General features: G+C 41.8%; 1 protein-coding gene across 4 annotated transcripts in view; it reads right to left on the bottom strand.

Moving 5' to 3' along the window:
- The window catches only part of Ptprm (protein tyrosine phosphatase receptor type M), a 688,723-nt gene that overhangs the window by 272,584 nt on the left and 391,683 nt on the right, over positions 1 to 24,456 (bottom strand). For all 4 annotated transcript variants that reach the window (XM_029470944.2, XM_085832583.1, XM_085832584.1 and 1 more), the window contains exons 8-11: positions 23,131 to 23,439; positions 19,307 to 19,416; positions 10,379 to 10,580; positions 6,314 to 6,416 (exon numbers count right to left, since the gene is read on the bottom strand). In XM_029470944.2, the coding sequence (XP_029326804.1) occupies positions 6,314 to 6,416; positions 10,379 to 10,580; positions 19,307 to 19,416; positions 23,131 to 23,439 (724 nt within the window). The remainder of the gene's footprint in view (positions 1 to 6,313; positions 6,417 to 10,378; positions 10,581 to 19,306; positions 19,417 to 23,130; positions 23,440 to 24,456) is intronic.

Here is a 24,456-nt window from a genome sequence, read left to right as displayed (position 1 = left end):
GAGGGCGCCAGGTCTCGTTGCGGATGGTTGTGAGCCACCATGTGGTTGCTGGGATTTGAACTCTGGACCTTTGGAAGAGCAGTCGGGTGCTCTTACCCACTGAGCCATCTCACCAGCCCCTCCATTCAAATTATAAAGGCCAGTGCAAAACAGTATGTGTCCTGGTGACTTGAGGTAAGTACAAGGCTCTAGCAAAGAGACAGGAGCTTGAGTCTAATTACCCCCCCCCCACACACACACAAAGCCATGTGGAAGATTATGTGCAAGAAAAGAAATTTGAAAAGGGAAATGTTTGTGGCTTATTTTTATGCATGAAGGCATGATTAAATAAGAGTTGGAGGCAAAGGTAACTTAAGTTATATTGTATAAATGCTGTTAACACATCTGCATTATTATTGTTAGTGTTAATCATTGTTACATTATTATTATTATTATTATCATCTCTTCCCTGCCATTTTTAAAGTTTCTTGTGAAGGATTCTTGAACAAACTATTTCCAAAATGAATTTTCAAAAGGGTGTCTGATACTGACATTCAAAAACAGTATTCATAAAAATGACCTCCGATCTCTGGCAGCAAAGGCATCCAGAATGTCACCTTTGATACTGGAAAACTCCCTAACCTTCATGGAGGGAGGTGATGGGCAGTGAGGGGCTCAGCAGTGTCTGACTGCACACTGAGAGATCGGCTCTAGTGAATGATGATCAGACCAGATACCCCTGCCACCTGAAAAGAGAGGCTTTACGAGAGAATGGCCTTTTGGTCATTCTGAGAACATGCACCCGGAGGAGCAAAGGAAAACCTTCAGACTGGAAGGTACACGCCTTTCATGAACTGACTCTGCTGGGACAGAGCCTTCCCAGGGGGCTGAAACTACAACTCAGCCTGAGCTCAGTTCATGGCAGTGACATGAATACACACAGCTTCCAAGCCACGCGGGACCTAACTTCCAGCAGACACCCAGTGTCTCCGAAACAGAGTGGGTGCACAAGAGGGTGTGGCCACAGGTGCGTGTGACTGGCAACCAGGCAGACTCAGCAACAGAACACTATCAGAGACGCACTCTGCCTCAGTCAATCACAACAACTAAAATGTTTTCACATTGCTATTTAACTGGCTCCTCATAGCTAGGATTTAACTCAAGGCAGGTGAAAAGACAAAAACGTAGAATGTGGGAAATAAACATCAACATAATTAGAAGGGGGCATCCCAATGGGTTGGGATTCACACATTCCTGTCTTTAAGAAGCTGGCATCATGGTAAAGAGTGAGAACATGAGTTATATTGGCCAGCCCCATGGACTCTTCCTGGGCACACCTGATTGTGGAACTTACAGTATAGCAAAGGTGAAGAACTTTATTTAGCTTTATAGCTGAGTTTAACACAGCTGATGGTAGCCATGGCTAGTTACTACCTAGGAAGCAACAGGAGAGTCAACTGCCCTTTCTCAAGAGCTGTTATGTACAAGGTGGAGTCAGGAGAATTTGATACTTATGAGATCAAAGCCCAGTAACTTGTTTGTGCATGAAGAGCCCCATGCCATCAGATATTAAGGTGCGCCATAGAAATGAGAACTATAGAAACTGTATTTGTACTTTTGTTGATGGACACAATCGCCAGATGTTCAATTTTCATGTAAGATTCTATTTCATGATTCTCGGTTTGAATAAAATGAGACAGAAGGGAAGCTAGAGGGCCATGGCCAGTTTTGTGAATGGAAACAAATGACCTGTTAGGGTTGTCTTGAGGAAACACGGCAGGCGCAGACACGATGCAGCGGTTAGTACGGACACACTTTGAACTCACTCAACGCTCAGAAGGAGCCCCTGGATGCTGGCACACTCACAAGCATCAACAAGATGGTGCTGATGCAATGAAAAATTCTTTTGGAGTCACAGGGAGAGAGACAAACATATGGGCTACTCTTTGCTTAAGGCTGTTTTTGAAATATACTGTTCATACCTCACAACCTACATGTTTTTAACTGCAGTCACCTGTATGCCAACGGCATTTCTTTTTTTTTTTTTTTAATTTTTTTTATTAGGTATTTTCCTCAATTACATTTCCAATGCTATCCAAAAAGTCCCCAATACCCTCCCCCTCCCCCCCAGTCCCCTACCCACCCACTCCCACTTTTTGGCCCTGGCATTCCCCTGTACTGGTGCATATAAATTTGGCAAGTCCAATGGGCCTCTCTTTCCAGTGATGGCCGACTAGGCCATCTTTTTTTTTTTTTTTTTTAATATTTTTATTACATATTTTCCTCAATTACATTTCCAATACTATCCCAAAAGTCCCCCATAGCGCCCCCCACTTCCCTACCCACCCATTCCCATTCTTTTGGCCCTGGCATTCCCCTATATTGGGGCATATAAAGTTTGCAAGTCCAATGGGCCTCTCTTTCCATTGATGGCCGACTAGGCCATCTTTGCCAACGGCATTTCTAACAAAGGAAGCATCCTCAAGTGAGGCGCCTGTTTGTCTTTTGCCTTTCACTGGCACTCTCCATGCCCTTGATTCTCATCTCTGAGGTGATCCAGGTTCGCAGACTCCCTATACCAGACACCACTGTCTGATAACTAGCTGGGGACACGTGGGCAAGAAGTCAGAGAAACAGAGAAACAACCACACTCTCCATATAGTATCAGCTTCAAGCCGGTTTCATAAAATGTGACATATTCTGTGACAGTAGATGGAATTCCTTCAGTGCCTCAACTTCACTCTTCCTTAATATGAAACATGCATATACATATGCGCACACTCACACACAAGCACATAGAACATGCAAGCATACACAAGTGCACACACATGTGCACACAGTCTCATATACAGTGCAAAGCATTCTTGTTAGCACACAACCCATCCTTTATTGAGTGGCTTCCTTTCTGACAAATTCTGAGGGTTTTCTCTGTTGGATTTCATCTACCTAGAATGAATGACGGAGAGAAGGCAGAAATGAGACAATTCTAACTGAGCAAAAGAAAATTAAGCCTTTTCCTGTCTTGTTGAGGAAAAAGCCGAATCCATATATAGACATTTAAATTCCATCCTGGTGCTAGTTGACTGGATGGAATAATGAGATTTTTGTTCTTCTTGGCCATCTCTGGATTTAAATAATTTTATGTGACAGAGCTGATGTGCTGGTCAATAAAAAGACAACAATCATTTACGTGGAAAGCTGTGTGCAATTTCGGGAATCTGTCTTAAACAAGCTGGGGTTGATGGTAGAATCAATATGCCACCAGCTCACCCAGTGAGGTACACGAACGGAAGAGAAATGAATTCCAACACTTGATGACTACAGATCAAAGAAAAAATCAAATCAATGCAAAGAATTGAAATCACACGACAATAATATTTTTGACTGCACAATACTGTTCAAAACCCAGGAAAGCCAACAGATGTTCTCTCTCTCTTTCCTCTTTTCATTCTGCCTTTTGTTTTATCACTTGGGAGGCGATTTTTGTGTGTGTGGCAGTTTGATTTCATGTGTGCTTTGCAAATTTCCAGATGTGCTCAGTATTTTAATCTGCACAATGGCTTTATATTGTAGGTCCATATGATTTCTCAATCAGGGTTCTTATTTCTCTAAACATCAAAGAAAATTGAGAGCCTAACAAACCCTATTCATTTGGAAGAAACCTTAGACATTTTCTCCCAAAGCAGTCTTTGCAGATATATAGGCCTTCTTTTTTTTTCAATGGATAATCGGTCCTCTGTGTTGTTCTACAGAGTGAGTCTCTTGAAGATTACATTTGCTGTTATGAGAGAATGAAGAATAAAACCTGGACAGGTAAGGCTATGATCATTTCCTCTCTCAGATGTGTGCAGAGACAATCTGCCCATTTGGGAACATCATCCTTCCAGTCAACTTGGACTGCCCTTGATCCTGCTTCTAGTGCTGGGGAAGACAGGTGACACAGTTATTAGAACTTGCTGAGGAAGAGAGGTGACACCTTCATTAATCTCAGGGCACTCCTTCTATGGGAGACACTGGAAAGGATGCAGAACACAGAGCGGCTCTGGCAAATTCAAGGGGTGGGTACTCAATAACAACATGAAGTTAGTAAAAAAAAAAAGAACACTTTTGAATTTGATGATTCCATGACCAATGTGGATAGGGGTGTGTTGATAAAAACCCAAATTTCTCATATGGTAGGGAAATGAGTTTTGTGAAGATATAAGGCCTGTGGGATAATCTAAGCTGTGTGTTGGGCTCTGACAAACATTCAATTTTGTGTGTGTGTGTGTGTGTGTGTGTGTGTGTGTGTGTGGGTGTGCATGTTTGTTTACAGACATAAAATAGAAAGCATAAGTTTATCTAGAACTAACCAGTGAGGTTGCAACATATCCAAAAGCATAACCAATATATAAAAATACACAATGAGACAAGAACTTAGTGCAGAATATAATAGAAAATGGAGCAGAAAAAGGTAGAAGGATCAAAGAGAATTAAGTTGAAAATGTAGATTTGGAAAGATCAATATGACGGTGTGGATAGGAATCTGAGTGAGAGGTTTGCAGGTGGGAAACAGCAATAGAAAGGGATTTTGTAGGACACGAGAGAACAGCAATAGCTGACTTGGAGGGACCCTTAGCTATCTGCTTCCTTTCATTTGTGGCCATGAACCTTGGTGACCGTTGATACTCTGACTGTAAAGCTTCACAGAATAAATGATATTGTGCTCATTATTGCTGAGTCTGGAAAACTGTTAGTTTGTCCAGAAAATAAGTGATGTACCCAAGGCTGTGTGATCAGGGTGTACATTTTCATTTAATGGAAATTCGGGGTTTTTCAAATGAAAACATCCTGACCCACGGCTTTAAGAAAGAATACATATGCTTGTGCACTGAGCCTGACCCATGGCTGTGAGAAATGGCATGCCCATGTGCCTGACATACATACAGAGCCTGGATAGTCAGGACATACACACAGAGCCTGCACAGGGCCTGGAAAATGGCTGGAAGAAGACATGGGCCTGGACAGAAACCGGAAATGGCTGCTTTGGGCCCTGTCAAATGATCAGACAGCCACAATGTACAAAAATCAACCCAGGGTGTCACACAGCATCAGATCATCCTCCCCCAGTGGTAACAGCATCAATGCCTAGCAGAGTGTGTCCATATTCATTGTTCTAGATAACTGTCCCTATGAATTGGCATAAATGGCTCAAAGAGGGACTGCGATACACAATTCAACAGGACCCCAGTTGTTTTTAAAGACATTTCAAGATTTAAAAAAAAAAAAAAACCAAAAAACCATAAATCTCCACAATTCTACCCTAATACTATTCTCCTGCGATCTTTGGCTGCATGAGCCAAGATGTATGTGTGTGTGTGTGTGTGTGTGAGTGTTATCAGACAGAACAAAACCCAACAATTTGTCACATAAAAAGGAAGGAGATGTATGGTCACATGTCATCAGGATTTAAAAGGCTCATCAGATCAAATTCTCCAAACAGGAGCCTGGAGACAAACTGCACACAGTCTTACTGTGAATGGAGATGCTATTCAGATGCTATTCAGAATAAGGGATGGATGCAAGGGTACTGGTCCAGATAGGCAAAGGTGAAATACCCAATCCCATTGAAACAAGAGGAAATTATACCTACAGAGACTGGGGATCCTATGCTAGATACATTCCTGGGATATTCTGAATCATTCCTAACTCATTTACTGTGAAGGTCCTGCCTACTTTGTGATTTCTTTTTAAACAGAAATCACAGTGGAATGAGAAATTCGGCCTAGATGTTGGTAATAAACTTAATTTCAAGTAAAGACTTCATGTTGATTTTCCCAGTATTTTTCTCTCCTTAAAAAAAAAAAAAAACAAAAAACAAAAAAAACCCCTAATACATTAAATATGTACTTGGGAAATTAGTCAATTTAAACATTGAATAAATATATATTTTAAAAAACCATTTGATTTAAAGCTCAGAAAGCAATGTCCACCACTCCTGGGAACCTGAACTGCATGCAGAAAGCAGTTATTTGAGAGTCAAGATGCCTGGTTAAGAAAAAGGACAACAACCCTCTTTTGTTGGAGTATGCAGCATTTACATCCCCTTCCATGCTGGCCCTTGCATCTTCCTCAGACAGTTCCTTTAAGGAGAGCTGACGAGGATGCAGCTTGGAAAACCGAGAAAAAGACTTTGGAGAAATTAGTGAACATGTTTTTGGAGCCAGTATAGTCCTTTTGCTGTTGTTCCTTCTTTTGCCCCTCTCTTTCTGCTCCTCTCTCTGGCCCCTCCCTTGGCCCCTCTCTCTGGCCCTCCCACTGGTCCCTCCCTCTGGCCCCTCCCACTGCCCCTTACCTGACTGGAGCCCCTCTGCTTTGTGCAGGTTTCAGCATCACAGTCACTGTATTATCAGTCTGATTCAAAGGTGTCTCAAATTCATAGGCTGGCATAGATGGTGCTAGGGAAAAGGGATTAGATGGGAGACTTATTATTTTGCGCTGATTTTCTTAGTGATATTTTACTTATTTTATAAAGGACACTGAGAGCATATAGTAGTGATCAATCCACCACACCCAAGGTTTACCTACACTTACACCCGATACAAAATAACAGGGACAGTTGCTCAAGTCCGCGGGCTCTTGTCAAAGGACCACTCTGAGCCTGGCGGAGGCTGGGGAGGGGCAGAGGGGGCTTATGAGGTGTTGGTGTTGTTCATAGTGATGCTGTTCAATTTGTGTCCCGGCTACCGGCTCACAGTATGGTTTTTTCTTTTTCTTTCTTTCTTTTTTTTTTTTTTTTGATAGCAAACCATCTTAGAATATGTATATTGTTATGGAAATATACAGTGTGCCTTAAAAGCATATAGAAGTTTGGGAATAATCCCCAGCAGTATAAACCTGAGTGTGGTGGTGCTTCCCCATTAAAGTCAAGGTTGTTTTCTTTTGTTTGTTTGTTTGTTTGTTTGTTTATATGTATTAAAGATTCATCCAAGGGATTGGATGATGGTTAGTGCCGGAGAGACCTGTTGCGGTGGATTCTTGGCAAAAGCAGGGAAGTGGGGAACACATGAGAAACAGAGAAAGAGCACAGCTTGGGTTTGGCTTTCTCTTCCATATAATGTTATTCAGCACAGGGGGTGTAGGTCACTTTAAACATGGGGATGCAATTCAGTAGGTATAATGTTTGCATATCATACACTAAGCCCTGAGTTCAATTCCTTGCATCCTATAAACTAGGCATAGTGGAGCAGGCCCAGAATCATGGCACTTGGGAGGCAGAGGCAAGAGGATCAGTCAAAGGTCATCCTCAGCTGCATGGTGAACTTGAGGCCAGCTTGGGCTGTGTGAGCTGGAGGTACAGGAATCCTCTCTGGGGCTTCAGTTTAGGAGTCTCTTACAACAGGAGCGACTAACCCCCATTGTTATGGTAGCTCGAAGAGACAGTTCTCCAAGCAAAATAAGCTACAGACCAGTTCTCTTCCTAACAGAAACTGTTTTAAAAGTTGATTCTTTATTCTCGAGGATTTCATACTTTTATACAAGGAAGCACAGTCATGTCCTTAGTTCCCTCTTCAACAAATCCTTCCCAACCTCATGTCTTTGTCTTTCTTCTTTGTTTTAAATAACAAGTCTGGTTAGGGCCCATATGTGTATGGGTGTGGGCCCATCCACTGGAGCACAGGAAATCCACCACTGACCACAGGTTTAAAATGAAGAAATAAAAGAATGATATTCATTCTCTCTCTCTCTCTCTCTCTCTCTCTCTCTCTCTCTCACACACACACACACACACACACACACGCACACACACACACACATCAGCTATCAATAATTTCTCAGCAAAGGGCCCTCTTTAGTTATTTCTGGCCTTTTTTTTTCTTCTCTAGAAATACTGTCTTAGCCTAGCCTATAGCAACTAGGCACTACAGTAATCTCTCCCCTCCTGAGACAGATTCAGACAGACTCTCCACAGCATGGCGCTGTGATGCAGGAGCCTCCAGTCTCAACCACCTGCAGGCAGGGGTGTCTAATGAGTCAGCTAGAGATCACTTTCTGTGAACACACTCAAAATATCTTACATGGGGGGAAAAATCTCTATGGAACAAATGTGAGTTATCAGTCACATCTATTAATTTCTTTTCTAAAAGTTCAAAGTCCACTCTCATTCCATTAGGAGTTGACTCTACTTCCCAACATGCAGCGACGTGATGTGCTGGATGCAAGCATCGCTCCTTCCCTTAGGTGCATGAAAATAGAGTAGAGATGAGGAACTACAACCCAACCTCCTCCCTCTCTCCCCTTCCCTTCCCTGAGGTCTTGCTGTTTCCTAAGGCTGGCCCTGAAATTCTAGGATTAAGCAATCCAACCAAGGTTCCCCGAGTAGCTGAGAGCCAAGCCTCACAACGTGGTTTTAATTCCATAAAAGTCAAATCATTACTTTGGGTGAGCTTGTATAGAGCAAATGAAATGTCAAGTTTCTTTGCTTTTGGATAGAATTTTATGAACTGGAGGTGGCCAGGCTCATACTCGTCGGAATTTTTATACAATATGTGAGAAAGTTTAATTATTTTTCTAATGGAACATCTCCCTTATGTTAATACTCACAGAAATATGCTCTGTATTTGGGGAAAAAAACTTTGTTGGAAGTAATACTCATGGGTATACATGCTCTCTTTAAGTCACCATGAAAAATTAACACAATAGGTAATACCATACTAGTGGTGTACTCACTTAGGGTCATAGGACACAGAGCCAAAGCATCCCAGTGTTCTGGAATTCTTATTCCGTCCAGTAACTATTCTATGCTTCTGTTTGCCCACCTATGCCTTTTTTTTTTAACCTCCCAAGTAAAACTTATTTTCCAACTCTGTTCTGGGATATATGTTAGATTTCAAGTCAAGTTTGTGCACATAAAAACATCAAGATGTATAAAAATATTCCTTAAGTTATAATTTAAAAAAAAAAACCTTTTCTCTCCAAACCTCCTGGAGCACTTAAAATATTGAACCTTGATTTCCTTCTGTTTTCAAACAAACCTTTTATAAAAACAGAGATGAAGGGAAATAAATATTTAAAAAACACCCCATGATGAATATTACTGAACTAGTCCTTGGAGCTGGTGAGCCCTTTTCCTAACTCTCTACATTTTTATGTTTTGATATGGATATGTCGTGCTATCATTTGGATATAAAAATGTCACCAGGAAGCTTGGATGCGTGGTTCTTTGCATACAGTGCTTCGGAGTCCTGAGCAGCTTAGGAGACTGCGAATCTTACCAAAGGACCTCCTGACTGATGAGCTTGTACCGGAAGAGACTATTAGGAAAGGCAGAAGAAGCCTTTCAGACTGATGAGCCACAGAGGGGAAGGATGTCAAGGGTGGATTTTGCCCCAGAATCTTTCCTTTATTGCCTGGCTTTCCAGGCACAGAGGAGGTGTGCAGCTATGTTCTATCATGTGCTTCTCACCAGGACGAGCAACAGCATCTTAGATCCAGAGTGATGGTGCCAGGCATCCATGGTTCGAGACCTTTGAACTGTAAAAAAAAAGCTCTCCTCTTTCAAGTCCCCCCCCCCCTTTTTTTCTCACCAGCTCTGAGGGCTAGTTCAGCAATACTTAACATGTTTTTTTTTTTTAATTTAATTTGTATTTATTTCCCTTCATCTCCTGTTTTATACAAGGTTTGGCTGAAACAGAAGGAAATCAAGTATTTTCATCACAGCGACAGAGGGATGACTAACAAAACATGCCACAAAAAGCTCAATCCAAAAAAACCCAAATATTTCCCCACTCTCAGCCAAAGGGGAAAGAGAAAAGAAAAATAAGAAAATGTTCATGGAATTCTGTTTATTGTGGTTAAACATCCCATACCAGATGGCAAGCTAACTTCCTCCTGAGGAACACAGACGTTTTCTGCACAGGCGGATATGCCGGAATTATTCTTCAAACTATATATTTTGGGGGATGATATAATTGGATCTGTAAAAAGCTGGAGCACATGGGTGTTTGATACCACCCTGCACGCTGTCTCTTTGTAGGAGGGAAAGCAACCAGAGGCGCAGTCTGAGGCCTGGTAGAGCGCATGTGCTGCTTCAATGCTGAGTTTGCGGTTTTTGTCAGAGTCGCTCCAGCCCTGCTTCTCTGGTGACCAGAGAGAACCTCACCGGAACCTTCTGCATTGTACTGAAGTCCTTCAAGGAGAACTGGTAAAACTAGCCATGCCTAAATACATGAGGGCCATATCCCAGACGCTAAATCCTCATGGTATTTATTGTATTCTATGAGTCTGTTTTAGGTACCCAGAGTTGTACTAATAAAATTTACCGCCATGTTGTTTCTTTGCATTTTATCTCTATCTTAGCACTGAAAAGGCACAAAAACATCGCTTCTGATGCAAGGCATAACTCATCAGTGTATGATACCTGATATTTTTGTGGTGAACTGGTTTGTTGCCGGAGGTCCAAACCCCTTCGCTGTGCTGGCTCTGATGGTGAAGGAGTACGTCGTTCCAGGATACAGGCCAAAGAACAGAAAATGGGTTTCATTTCCCAGTTTTGAGACTCGCCCACTTTGGTTGGATAAATCTATTTCCGGGTCAAAGGAACTGACTGCTTTGTAGGTGATCTGCAAAGGAATAAGACCTCGATGACGATCACAGAGAGCATGGATGGAGATCACATCTTTATCCCACAATGGCTAGATGATGCTTCCAAGCTCTGGTCAGCTGAGGAGGGATTGGGACTCAGCATGAGTTTATGAGTTGTTACCTTTCTAGAGGGAAGGACTTAGAGCCAGTAGGTTAAAATGTGAAGGACGTGTTTACCACAACCTGATACAGTGAAATTGTTTGATTTCAATGAGCCTTAACAGCTGATTTAGGGGAAAAATTGGTAATTGGTTAGAGCGACAGACACTGACAAGAACAGAGGCCTCATCTCGAATCTTTGGCCATGAATAGGATACTTGTATTTCCCAAACAAGGCCGCATTGAACTGTTTCCATCCATGTGGCTGTCAGTGTCCGCTCCAAAAATAAATCCAAGAGGCCTGCCAGGAAGTCTCTAGGCTGCAAATGGACAGCTATTATGGGTCAGAGTCATTGACATTTTTCAGAATATTGTCCAACAGCAGAACTGTCTGTCATGGTGGAAATTTTCTATTCCCTATTAATCAACACAGTGGCCAAATGCTACATGGGACCATTGAGAATGTGAAATATGGCTATGGAGATTAGGAACTGCGCATTTCATTTCATTTTAATCAAATCAAATTGAGATTTAAATTGCTCTGAGTAACTAGCAGCTGTCCCAACCCTTACCCCCGCTCCCCCTCGAGGGTGACTCTAGATATATTCAAGATTCTCACCATGGAATAGACATTCTCGGTTTTTTTTTTTTTTTTTCTTTTTTGAGATGAGGCTGGAATGTTTGAAAATAAACGAAACATAGGTGCCTTTAAATTTTGCCTTTTCAAGTGATTTTTAAAAATGATTTCAATATGATAGTTCATCAGCTACTCAAGAGCACACACTTTAGTGGTGATTACTAACTTCTACTGGTTGTAATGACATAATTTTTAAACGTGGCATATTCAAAAGTTTTAAATTGCAAAACTGAACACTTTCCATGCTTCTAAATAAGTAAGCCTACTTGTAATTTATGTGCAAGAACGCTAACGCTGTTATTATACTGAGTGATAATTGACATTCTTTTTTTTTCCTTATATTTACACCATGTCATTATAATTAAGAAGACCTCTTTGAAAGAATATTTAGATTGAATCACCTGAGCCTTGGAAAGGGAATGTTTGCCATGTATATTAATCGCCACAGTAGATGGCGTCATGGGAGTCAGGCAGACCTGCTAGTAACCTGCCTCTTGAACCTCCAGAAGCTGAGGAGGTTGAGAAGATGAGAAACCAGCTACTCCCAGTGGCCAGCAAGGACTGTAGTGGCGCCTCCTTTGTGTGCCTGCTTTCTGGATTAGCACTCCATCCCGAACCCTCCAGAGTGGAATGTGGCAGTGTAACCTGAACCAACTGGGGCAAGAGTGGGGTTAAGGCATCATGTCCCAACCCCTGAAATCTTGTCCTAAGATTAGCAGGAATAGGACCCACCTGCCCACCCCATCTGTATCTCTGTTCTACCAGAGGAGGTCACATGGCCCAGTAGCCAAGTTAGACTTCCTCTCCCCTTATACAGCCAGATCTAGCAGCAGTGGACATCCTCCTCATGCAAATAATACGTCCCCAGCACCCTGGCCCTGGCCAGTGATATATACTCACCCCAAAAGCTCCTACCATTCCCTGCTTCACACTAAATGAGCTGTCTCCTTGAACCTGCCTCCCCAAAGTCTGTTCTGTCCTGTTTGCTCACAGTCACCTGAGGTCTCGTCTGCTCCCGGCCATTCCTACCGCAGTTCCCATCTCAGGATTGGACAACTGTGAGCCAATCGTGCCACCACAGGCAGGGAGGTGGTCTGTACAGCAGTTTATAAACTTGAACTATTTTCAGAGTGCCTCCGAATATGTCCCCAGCACTGTGTTCTGGGGGTCTGCTTAGTGCCTCAATGCTGTTCCTGCCTCGTGAGGTGAGCAGGATGGTGGGGGGAAGGGGCAGCTGTAATCCCTCAGTTATGGTGAGTGGAGTTATAGGGATGGCTACAGCACATAGAGGGCAATTCAGTCTTCTTGACCACCCTACTGCTTTGGCTCTGAACATCAGCACAGCAAATGTGGAAAGGCTCAGACCCTCTGCTTCTTGTCTCAGACCTGTGGACAGCCACAATCTTGCTGTGTTTCTGAATACACAAACGATGTATCATGCTAGTCTCTGCTCTGGGAGGGAACACTTCTGCACGGTACCATGGACACTGCTCTTGCTTGACTGCCTACAACAGGACTGAATTGCCTTAGTACTGCGCTCTCTACAGAGTCACATCTGCTGAGACTGTTTATATGTTGACTGAACGAAGGAGCTGTGGCTAGCAGAAAGACCAGACACTGACTTTACGAAGTGAAGAACCTGGCCTGGGTGTGGTGGAACTGAGGGATCCAACAATAAATAAAATATATCAGTTAGAAACACTATGGAAGAAACAAACGGAATGGTAATATAAGAAGCGTTGTCAGGGAGAAAGTCCACACAGCCATTCTAAATGCCTGAGGAAGAGATGCTGGCAAACCTGAGATGTTTTGAACTCTATAAAGGACCAGTCAGGATTTGGGGTTAGAATCTAGATTAAGTCCTGCAGCAGGAGTTCCCTGGACCCAAGGAGTGAACATGAAAGACCTGTGAGGTCTCTTCAGGCTCTGGGGGTTGGCATGGGCCCCTTTGTACTTAAATCTACACATCAAGATAAAAGATTTGGACATATCCAACAAGCAAACTTTGAACATTTTTGCTGTAAAAAAAATAAAACAATTTGATTTGTTAAAACAACAACAGGTAGTTGCCAGGTGGTATTTGAATGGTTAATAAAGACAATAGAAAAGCCACAGGGAATTGTGGTAGAATCCAGTGGCTAGAACCATGTACATTATGTCTGACAGAATATAGTTTCACAGGCTAAAAGTACATTGGGATTGAGGCATCAAAAAAAAAAAAAAAGGAAAAAAATTCTAAAAGTTATGGGAAAACTAGACAGGCACTAGAGACAGGTCGCCAGTACCAGTATGGAGAGGGCTGGGGCATGGTTTCATTTGGGCCTTGTTCAAAAGACCGTCCTCCTGATTGGAAGGAATGGAATGGTAAGTGCACATTTAAGGAAGGATGTGGGCATTGGAAATGTCTGTGTAGACAGGTACACATGACAGAAACAGGGTCCGAGAGAAGTCCAGACTGGGAATGGAGATTCAGGAACAGAGAGAGAGAAATGGTCCAGGGGAGGAAGATTTTGATGAGAACTCAGGTGACATTAGTATAAAGATGGGTCCATCCATGCCTCACGTCAGAGTCGCGCATCTGCCTGTTTGTTAATTCTCCTAAGTCTGGTGCTCCAAGTCGAGCTGCTGCAGTTGGGTTCCTACGTTGTACATGGCGATGAGTCATGGATGCCGTGAGCCTACTGCTTAGTCTGAAATCATGACTTAAATAGGTTCGAGACAGAGGAGTATTCCTGTAATAACTATACCACCCTTTGGAGGCCTGAGTCATGCCTGATTCTTGCTTGTGGTCCCATCGTGATCTGTAACTACTTGGCCTTTGGCATATTTTCTATGAAAGACGACTGGGGAGTGCCCGAGTGCATGCGAGTATTCACACTGTGGCAAAGTGGGGTCCCAGCTCCGCTGGCACACACTGAGAAGCACAGGCTTCCCTGCTGGCCTCAACGCCACAGGGGCTGATCGTCAGGTGGCCCCAAACTGACTCAGACTGGAGGTTTGTAGCCCTGTTTTGGCTTCAACCCTTTAATACTTTGGTAAAAATTACAGACTCCACTCCTCGTTCCTTACAAAATATAAGGAGATAGAAACTCATGCCTTTCTCAAAGTTATGAATTCTCTTATCTACCCCTAAAGACTTATGCACATATATGCAATCTGTGCCAGAAAGTCCATAGCTCCCATCCCCTAGACCTATAGGAGTCTAAATGTTAGAAATTAAACTGCTCCCCCAGGACCAGGAGGCAGGCAGCCAACTCTCTAACTGCCTCCTGCCACCGAGGTTGCAAGCAGTGAGCAGCTGTTGGCCTCAGCAGCAGAATTCAAGGTCCCACAGCATCCTGTCAAGCTCAAGCAGAACATAATCCTTACATCCGGCCTTTCATACTTTCAGTTGGTCATTCAACAAGTGCTTATTAAGTACCTATTAGCACTCAACAGTAGAAAATGCAATGGGTGGGGAGGGGGTGAGAGGCTCCCGGGAGAAAAGTTTGGGAAAAGCTTTTATACCAGTTCTACATTGCTGATTGAGGGCAGAAAATGTTTTAATGGGGCCACTCTAAAGGATGCCGATTGCCCTCTGGTGGGTCCCAGTAATTTAATGGGATGCCCCTGGACAAAAGCAAAGTGACACCTGAATGAAGGGGTAGGGAATGAAGGGTGTTAAACTGGTGAGAGGGAATAAGCCCTTGCTTGCATTGGATGATTTCTGATTGCACTTAAGTGCCTGGAATTCTCTAGAATTATCCTCCCCTGCTTTCTCCTTCAAGTCTCTGATTCTACACTGTGAGGTTCACAGAGAGCCCAAATGGAATAGCCTTTTAGGGGGACCAAAATCTACAGGGGAGCCTCGAGATGATGGTAATTGCAGCCAGCATAAAATATAGGTCTTTAATTGGGGTCTGGGCGATTTGCTCTGTGAACACAAAGGAATGGATAATTAAATTTGATTTCAGGGGTGAAAGGGGCCAAGGTACTCTGTGAGAAATGCGGTATTTGAAGGAAATACTAAAAGCACGGCAGGAGTATGCTCTAGGAGGGGGTTGGACAAGAGCTGTGGGAGGGCAGAGGCCCATGGTTAAAAGTGGAGTGATGTGAAAAATTCAGAAAGCTTGGAGGGGAAGAACGTGGCTGTTAAATTCTGGGGAGGACAACGCAAGAGAAAGTAGTAGTAATAAATAATAAATAACTTCCAGAGATAACATATTTACCTTGTTGGTTTTTTTTTTCAAGATTTGATTATTTTTATTTGACATCTATTGCATGAATGTTAGATTGTATGTTCCTGAACCACATATTCTGCTCACAGAGTCCAGAAAAGGAGATCAGATCTAGGGTGGGAGTTACAGATAGCTGTGAGGTGCTAGGAACTGAACTAAGGTTCTCAGGCAGAGATGGCAGTGCTCCTAACCGCTGCGCTATCTCTATGGCAACTACTAGTTAATCATTTAAAGGAAGCAATGGAAAGGTTGCTTCACCTTGGATCCTTTTGTACTTTTTCTGAAAGCGTCATTATAGTTGTTGAGCGGCACTGAGTGGCAAGCTAGGCCCCCTTACATGACTCCTGGGCTCTCATTCCTTCCTCTTTCAAGGTTACCAAGCTCGGACAAGGATGACTGAGTAGTCAGTTATCTAGACTCGTGATCTTGAGCTGTTTCAGCTCTTAATTCACAGTGGCCCCAATGGCAGGCAACTCGATCACTCTGTTTCACTTTGAGTCAAACTGAACTTTTTGGGCTCACTGCACATGAGGCTAAAGTGTCTGGGTTTGGCACTGTTCCTTTCCATGGTTGGTAATGGAGAATATAAGCAGTATGCTTGTTTTTGTCTTCTTTCAATGTCTTATACATAGTGAGCATGTACCTGTAGAGATGCAGCTCTCATGGTCATTATAGGCGGCTGAGAGGTAAAACTAGTGAGGTGCAGTGCCTATATGTTATACACTTGGCAGTATTACTCACTGACAGACTTCTAGAAATAGATTCGATATCCAATGTTTAAATTATTGTGGGTACTCTCAAATTGCCTGCAAAAGAGGCAACATATATTTCCTAGCAATGGTCTATATATGTCGATATTTCTTCATGCCACTGGTCAGAATTGTACATTATACAATTATACAAAATCCAGCACATTCACTTCTTGTTTAAATTTCTCTAATTTGTTAAGCTCAGCTTGTAGGGGAGGTAGAGTCACCTCCTCCCACTCCTCATTCATCTCCCCAAAGGGTTCTTGGATTGTACCTACTAGTCTGTATCAAGTCTGTGTGTACCACAACCATCAGCCCATTTGCTGCCAGTTGTATTGAAAATAACCCCTCCAAATGTGTTGTGAATGTCTAGATAGTTCAGTGTCTGTCTGTCATCACTATGAAGTTTAAACCCTATTGATCTTTCCCATGTGTCTTCCAGGGCCTTTTGTCCATACTCAGAGAGATGTGACGCAAGAATGTCCTCTAAATTTTTGTTAGGGCGTTCTCATGAGATTAGCTTTGCATATCAGTCATGAAAGTGCCTTGTATTTACTTTTGCATTATGTAGGCTGGTGACCTCACAGGGGATGTGTAATTGGAATGAGCCGTGCTTTCACTAACACTAAATTGTATTCCTCTAAATAGATAACTGGAACTGCTGTGTGATTTCTGCCTTACGTAATTTTGGACTTGTATCTAGTTCTAACAGTGGTTGACTCCTGAAAGAAAAATTGCAATGTGTATTCTACTTTGAACATGCGTCCGCTTCACGGGTTTGGATGTCTGTTGAGGATGGACATAACTGCCTGACCTGGATTTTGGGGACATAATTGACAAACAAAATGGCAAAATTGAGAAACAAGTCTGAGAAGGTCTGGGTCAGAACCCTGGCAAGGGGGGAACAGAAAAGAAGGCCAACTAGAAGAGGGCAGATTTAGAATAAGGACAGAAGAATGGGAGAATATGTACCGCTGTAAGGTCTAAAAACAAAGAATGCTGTTAGTGATATTCAAGCACCAATGCTTGAGTAGACTTTTTCTAAGAGACAAAGGAAAACTCAAGGAGAATCAAAACTCAGCTTATGTGTTTATATCTATAGCAGACAGTCTATTTTATTTTATCCCAAATCATCTAGGTACGTTAACATCCCTCCGGGAACACATTTATTATGAAAGCATTACCAACCATGATAACCTTTACCTATACTCAAATGTGACTCGATGGCAGGATTGATCGTCTGCTCCGGCAGGAGAGACTGTTCACAGTCTTGTAAGGCAAGCGAACCATGTCTTGTGAGCACTGAGGTCTCGGGAAAGGAAGAGCACCCCCCCCCCCCGCCAGATGCCACCTAAGCTCTTCGTTGAGGACCCAGAACTACTCTCTGTCTCATACTCTCATACTTAGAAACCGGAGAAACAGATTTGATACCTAGAAAACACATTTAGTCATTTAGACCCGATTCAAATATGTGATATTTCCCCCTTTGGATCTGTAGAAAAATAAGCCAGCCTGCTCTACTTGCAAATATCTGATTGCTAGAACCTTGATTTATGGCATATCCGAACATCCACACTGGAGCAGCATTTAGATCAGGGTTTGACTGGGACAGCCTGGCCACTAAGTCAGAGAGATAAATGGGGTCTTCATTGTAAATGTTATTTTCCCTGTTGTTTCCATGCTGAAGTTACTTCTCACACAAAGATAAATGTCTGCTGGAATTAGAGAGAAAGAATCTTGCTATTAGTTTCTGTCTCTCTGGAGAGCAACCTGTGGCTTTGGGGACAAACAGACAGACTGCCTGGGTCTTAAAACGAACTTCAATGTGTAGCTAGTCCAGTAAAAATTCCTTTTTTTTTCTTCTCTCTCTCAGATTAGACTCTATAAAATCGATGTCCAAACACTATTAGAGGGCCCAAAATATGAAGTATTTTCATCATGGAAGAAAATAAAATTGACCTTGCTTGACTTGACTGTAAAGCATCTCCATAGAAGCTGAGCCATGGATTTCTGTAACTTCGTATTGTTACAATAAAACAGCCAGTAAAAGCAAGACTTTCCTTCTACTGCTCTTCACTTTTCTTTCTATTATGATGATGATGATGGTGGTTGTTGTTGTTTTTGCATTTCAACACCACTTTCTGGAACTGGTGAGGGACTCTGGAGGGTCAGAGAGAGGGCTGGTGGAGAACATCTCTGACAGCTCATCTGCTCAGACTCCTGTCAGTACCGCTGAGAGGTATTCAGGCAGATCCATATGCAGATCGGCCATAATTTTTACGAGTTTTACAACATATAATTTTGTTGAATTTGCATTCAAATAAATGCTAGTTTTAAAAAAATGCACCTGCCTGTTTCTATGACAACAGACACAATGAAACGATGCTCAGGATGATGTGAAGATGGCTGTCACCCTGTTATTGCTGTTATTTTGTTCTTGAACAGTGTATCAAATTCTCTCTTTTTTTTTTTTTGGCTACTGTCACTCAACTGTTTGATTTGTTTCAGCAGACAAAATGGTGTCAATGAAGTCTAAGAAATATATGTTGATATAAAGGAACCAAAAAAGATTATTCTATGGTTATTGTGGAGACAATTTTTTTATTGACTTTCCTAATTGGATAATCCATACTCTTTAATCAGTGGGGGGAAAAAGCACCAGGTAGCTAGGAAAGAGTAGGACTCAGTGATTGCTTCCTCATCAATGTATATTTCAAAATATTTATTACTTTCAATAACAGTGACTTTAAAAGTGTTATGCTGTCTTAATATTTAACACACAACACACAATGATCCAACTTTTTCAAATATGTATCTTGAAATTATGCACAGTTGAAACAATTTACTTTTAGTCTCCTGTTTCTAGAACAACTATTGTGACTATAGAAAGTCGTAAACTTGCCAAGGAAACATGAAATTGTGTTTTTAAAATACCAGAAAGCTCATGTTGTCACAAGATATTATACTTAAAACAGTAAATTACCAACGAATATGTAAGTTACCTCGTATAAAGTGATGACCCCATATGTTTGTGTCGGCTCTCTCCACTGGAGAAATATCTTTTCTTCAAAGGCACTGCCTTGGATGGATTCAGTGGGGACAGCTCCTGGGACTAGAGAGGATGGTGACAGATGAATGAGAGGGACCCAAGGAGGTCTTAGCTATTCACAGAGGCTGTAGATCTTAATAGCCTATAGATACATTTGTATTTCTGTACAAAATCTAAAGCTATTTTAACTACACAGTCCTTGTGAAATGATTTAATCTTTTATCCACTATCTGTCATCTATATCTGTCTATCTACCTACCTATCTATCATCTGTCTGTCTGTCTATCCATATATCATCCATACATATATGTGTATATATATAATCTATTATCTATATCTATCATATATCTATGTATCATCTATTATATATTCATCATTTATCTTCATTTGCTCCTTCCATCTATCTATCTATCTATCTATCTATCTATCTATCTATCTATCTATCTATCTATCTACCTACCTACCTACCTACCTACCTACCTATCTATCTATCTACCTACCTACCTATCTATCTATCTATCTATCTATCTATCTATCTATCTATCTATCTATCTATCCATCCATCCATTCATCCATCTACTATATCTACCAAGATAACTCAGAGCAGGCCAGCTCAGAAGACCTGCTACAGCAGCATTGCTCCTAACTGGAAATAGCCAAATGTTCGTCATCATATGAATGGATAAGCTTTTCAATAAAGGTTTCTAAATGGAGGCTGGAAAGATACTTTAGGTTGTTTGAGGATATGGATAGTCTTTTAATTGTCAGCAAGTCTCTGTCTCCAACTGGATGGACACCTGAAATTTCAAAAGAAAGTGAAGGATTTCACATTTTAAACTCATTTTTATTTGAGGGCATGCTCATAGGTAGAGTGAGAGCCTTTGAATGTAATCTAAATGACACCAAGCATTTAATCGGAGAGTGCTTTACGAGTGCACATGGTTTGGGGTGAATGCTATTCAAGACTCTCCAATAATTAAATATGCAGGTTAGAAAAGATGCACCCCCCCCACTTGGATTTCACTTGCCTCGCTTCTAAAACGAGTTAAGTCCATTTCTAACATATAGCATCTGAGCAACATATAAAATGAATACAGGCTTTCATCCCAGGCTGAAGAAATCAACAGGACTTTGTGTTGAAACAAAGTAACACATGATGTTCCTCAGCAAGGGCACTGGTGAGCCTACAGGAAGCCTGTACTCTAGACTCCAGGGTTAGACCCCCCTTATCACAACCGGAAGTCACAGCAGGCCAGGCCTGAGGAAATGCTATCTCTCCTCCCTCATCTTTGTGTTTCCTCCAGAGGGTTTCTCATGACATCACCCCTTTTCTCACAGCGTTGGCACAGCTTACATGACTGGATGTTTTATTTCATGATCATTTGCATCTGAAAATATTTATGTAGGTTCAGGAATAAAGAGGGGAAATAGAAGAATCAACCTAAAACTGAATAGGATTTATTCAAATTATGTTGGCTTGAAGGACAGCTTGAAGAACGAGCAGACCTTTATAATGTCTTAGAAGAGACATGGCAACAGAAGGTACTGTGGAAAGAGGACTTTCAATGGGGCAGTCGGGATGGCTCTGTGGATGAAGGGACCTGCTGCCAAGACCACAGCCTGAGTGCCATACTAGGGACTTATGTAGTGGAACACTGAACTAAGTCCTGCCAGTTTTCATCTGAAATCCACATGGACACCGTGGTGGACGTGAGCCCACACACATACAGACACAGAGATGAATGCAAAATAAGTAAATTACATAACATAATAAAAAGAATGCTTAAGTGGATTCATCAAAAATTATAAATCTTAGAATAGGAGAAATAGTTTGCTTATGTATTTTATCCAGAAGAATGACTGGAGGCAATAAGACATCAGGTGAACTTAGGCTGAAGATTTGCTTTTAGAAGTTCAAGGAGTCAGGATTTTATGGAAGTAGCCATAACATCTGTGCTGTCCACTGATACTGCTAATGGTGATCAAAAGAGAATTTCCATACACTCCCTGACAAAATACACATCTCAGGAACATGTGATTCCAGAACAAAATGATGTTGGATAAACCAAAGTCACAGTGAGCTGTTGCTTCTCTCTTCAGACTTGGTATTGTTTGACAATTATTCTATTTGTCTTTCTTCTACCCATCTTCTTTGAAGTAGTTTTTTGTTTGTTTGGTTATTGAGAAAATACAATTTGCAATAATAGTTCTTTTCTAATTAGCTGAATGCTGCTGAGCTATGAAACAATACGTTTTTATTTGCAAATACCACAAGGCTTAATTCCTGAGACTAGTAAGATAATTTAAACAAAGATCCGAAATTAGCGATCCTGACACTTTGACAGGATTCCAAAGAATTCCCAACTTATATCACTTCTCACTTTGAGACTCCAAGGAGTTGGGTGAGCTTTTAATCTCTCTGGTCTTATCTGGTCTGATGAAATGGCTACATTTCATCTCCTGTTGGATCTGCAATAGTGTTGGTTGAAATAGTAATAGCGTGTTTATCAGTAATACTTTCTCATTTTGTGTGAGGACTGATTTTGTGGTTTTGGATGTTTAGCAATCTACTCCAGGTCTTGCATATTGTTACAGATGAAAAACACGGTTTATTCTTACAACTAGTTTGTATAATTCACACACACACAAAATATGATAACATATCAAGATACGTTACCACATAGAGACAAGAGATTCATAGCAGCTCTATCTGCAGTTCAAGGAATTCTACAGAGAAGGGATGGGAGGGATGCAAGCGTCAGCAGTCAGAGAGATCTAGGTGAGCCACAGCTGTGCAATCTCAGGCTCACATGGGTGGGACTCTACTCTGAGTCTGTATTGAGGTTTTAGTGGAAGAACGAGAAGAAATGCTGTGTAAAAGTGTTCCAATAAGCAGTTTGTGGAACTGACCTAACCTCAAACAAGCATTGCTCGATCCAACGGAATAATAAAAAATGTTAAGAACTACTTAGAATACTATAGACTTGCCCTATAGAAAAGTGCCGCATGACTAACCAAAAGCAAAATATAAGGACTGGCTGTGGGCCTAGACCTAAATAAAAACCTACAGCACCACCTCTAAGGCTTGAGGAACATCCCAGAAGAGGGTCAGGAAGGAGGTGAGCTGGAGGATAGGGTATGGGGCTACACAGTAGCATCTGTAGACTCATACAACCACTGTGACGATTGCCTTTTCCTATAACCACACAATTGTAGTTGTCTGTACCAGCCCCACACAAAGATCAACTCTATCCATCATCAGTCAAAGCAGAAGAGTGCGTAGGGGGTTCTGCACTGTACCTCTTAACTATTAGCCGTGAAAGGTTCTGGGAGAGGAGATTGTTGGCCTTAGCTGTGTGTCCAGAGCTGAGCCCACCACCACCAGTCTCTGGTAGGTATCTCTAAACATGAGGTATACAGATAGCCTTGGTTAATGTAAGTGGTCCAAATAATAAAATGAATTAACATAAATGTAAGGGAGAGGAGAGAGAGGGTGGACAGGGATGATGTGGGTGGAGTGGGGAATGGCAATGGTCAGTATGAATTGCATATGCACAACATTGTGAGAAACTGAATTATATTAAACAATCCATGTTTCCATTTCTGTCCTTTCTTTTCTAATCAGTATGCCAGTGTTGGGTGTGCAGACATATTAGTACTGCTTCACTGAGTGGTCCTTCTGCCTGTTCTCAACACATAGCTCTCAAAGTCCAAAGAAACCCAAGTTGTTTGGAAAAGAACACATTTCACCGAGACAGAGCATTGAAAAGCACTCACGGTCTTCATCCGTCTGCACCGTGAGTTCTTGACTTTCCTTGCGGCCCTCCGGGTTCATCAGAATGAGTTTCACGCTGACGTTGGTGTACGGGGACAGGTTGGTGATGGTGTGCTGAGGGTGGGAGTTATCTGTATCCCAGCTCACTTCTTCTCGCACCTGCTCCTGCCCTCCAACCTGGTAACCATAGTGCACTGTGAGATTATAACTGTGGCAACGAGTTACATTGTATCCAAACGGCTCCCAGCGGATGGTGATTTGTCGAGATTTGACCTCCACAACTTCTAGTTTTCTCGGGCCACGCATGGGATCTATTTTTTAAAAAGAAGAAAAAAAAAAAAACACATGAGGAAAGAGTTAATAAGGTAGAGCTCATATATCATAGGAATGTGAGTGACACACAAGAAATATATGTATTTTGGGTAATATGAGTAAAAATATAGAGAGAAAGATCAAGCTTGATTTTGCAATGGGGGTACTAAGACAAACACATAAGCATTACTGAACGCTTACTATGTGCCTCAGGATTGGGTAAAGAAAGAATAAGCTAGAAGGCTCTGCTTTGCCACAGCCATGGCTCATTGATAATTTCAATTTTTATTTTTCTTAAGTGTGACTGCCATGGCGAATGCGGAAGAATGACAATTTGTTAGGAAAATAGACGTGTAAGTTTATGAAATGACGGCCATGGTTCGCCAGGCATTTAAAACAATTCTGTGAACTGGATGCTTCCATTCCCAATACATAGATCTCAGTTCTGTGGCCAAATCAGGCTTGATGACTTAAGTCAGAGTCGAAGCTGGACGGTGGCACTGTGACTCTGATGTGACGAGGAAATAGGACTCTGGGGTATTAATGATTCCTAAGCATGATGGAAGAACACAGTGCAACATGCAATAGCAATCCCGCATAGAGGAGAAAGTGGGGAAAAGCCTTGAAGATATGGGCACAGGGGAAAAATTCCTGAATAGAACAGTAATGGCTTGTGCTGTAAGATCGAGAATTGACAAGTGGGACCTCATGAAACTACAAAGCTTCTGCAAGGCTAAAGACACCATCAATAAGACAAAAAAACCACCAACAGATTGGGAAAGGATCTTCACCTATCCTAAATCAGATAAGGGACTAATATCCAATATATATAAATAACTCAAGAAGGTGGACTCCAGAAAGTCAAATAACCCCATTAAAAAATGGGGCTCAGAACTGAACAAAGAATTCTCACCTGAGGAATACCGAATGGCAGAGAAACACCTGAAAAAATGTTCAACATCCTTAATCATCAGGGAAATACAAATCAAAACAACCCTGAGATTCCACCTCACACC

The sequence above is a fragment of the Mus caroli genome, unplaced genomic scaffold (assembly GCF_978045245.1).
Source record: "Mus caroli unplaced genomic scaffold, Mus_caroli_1 scaffold_18, whole genome shotgun sequence".
NCBI lineage: Eukaryota > Metazoa > Chordata > Mammalia > Rodentia > Muridae > Mus > Mus caroli.
Note: the sequence above shows the minus strand (reverse complement) of the source record. Positions and strands in the feature narration are given on the sequence as shown.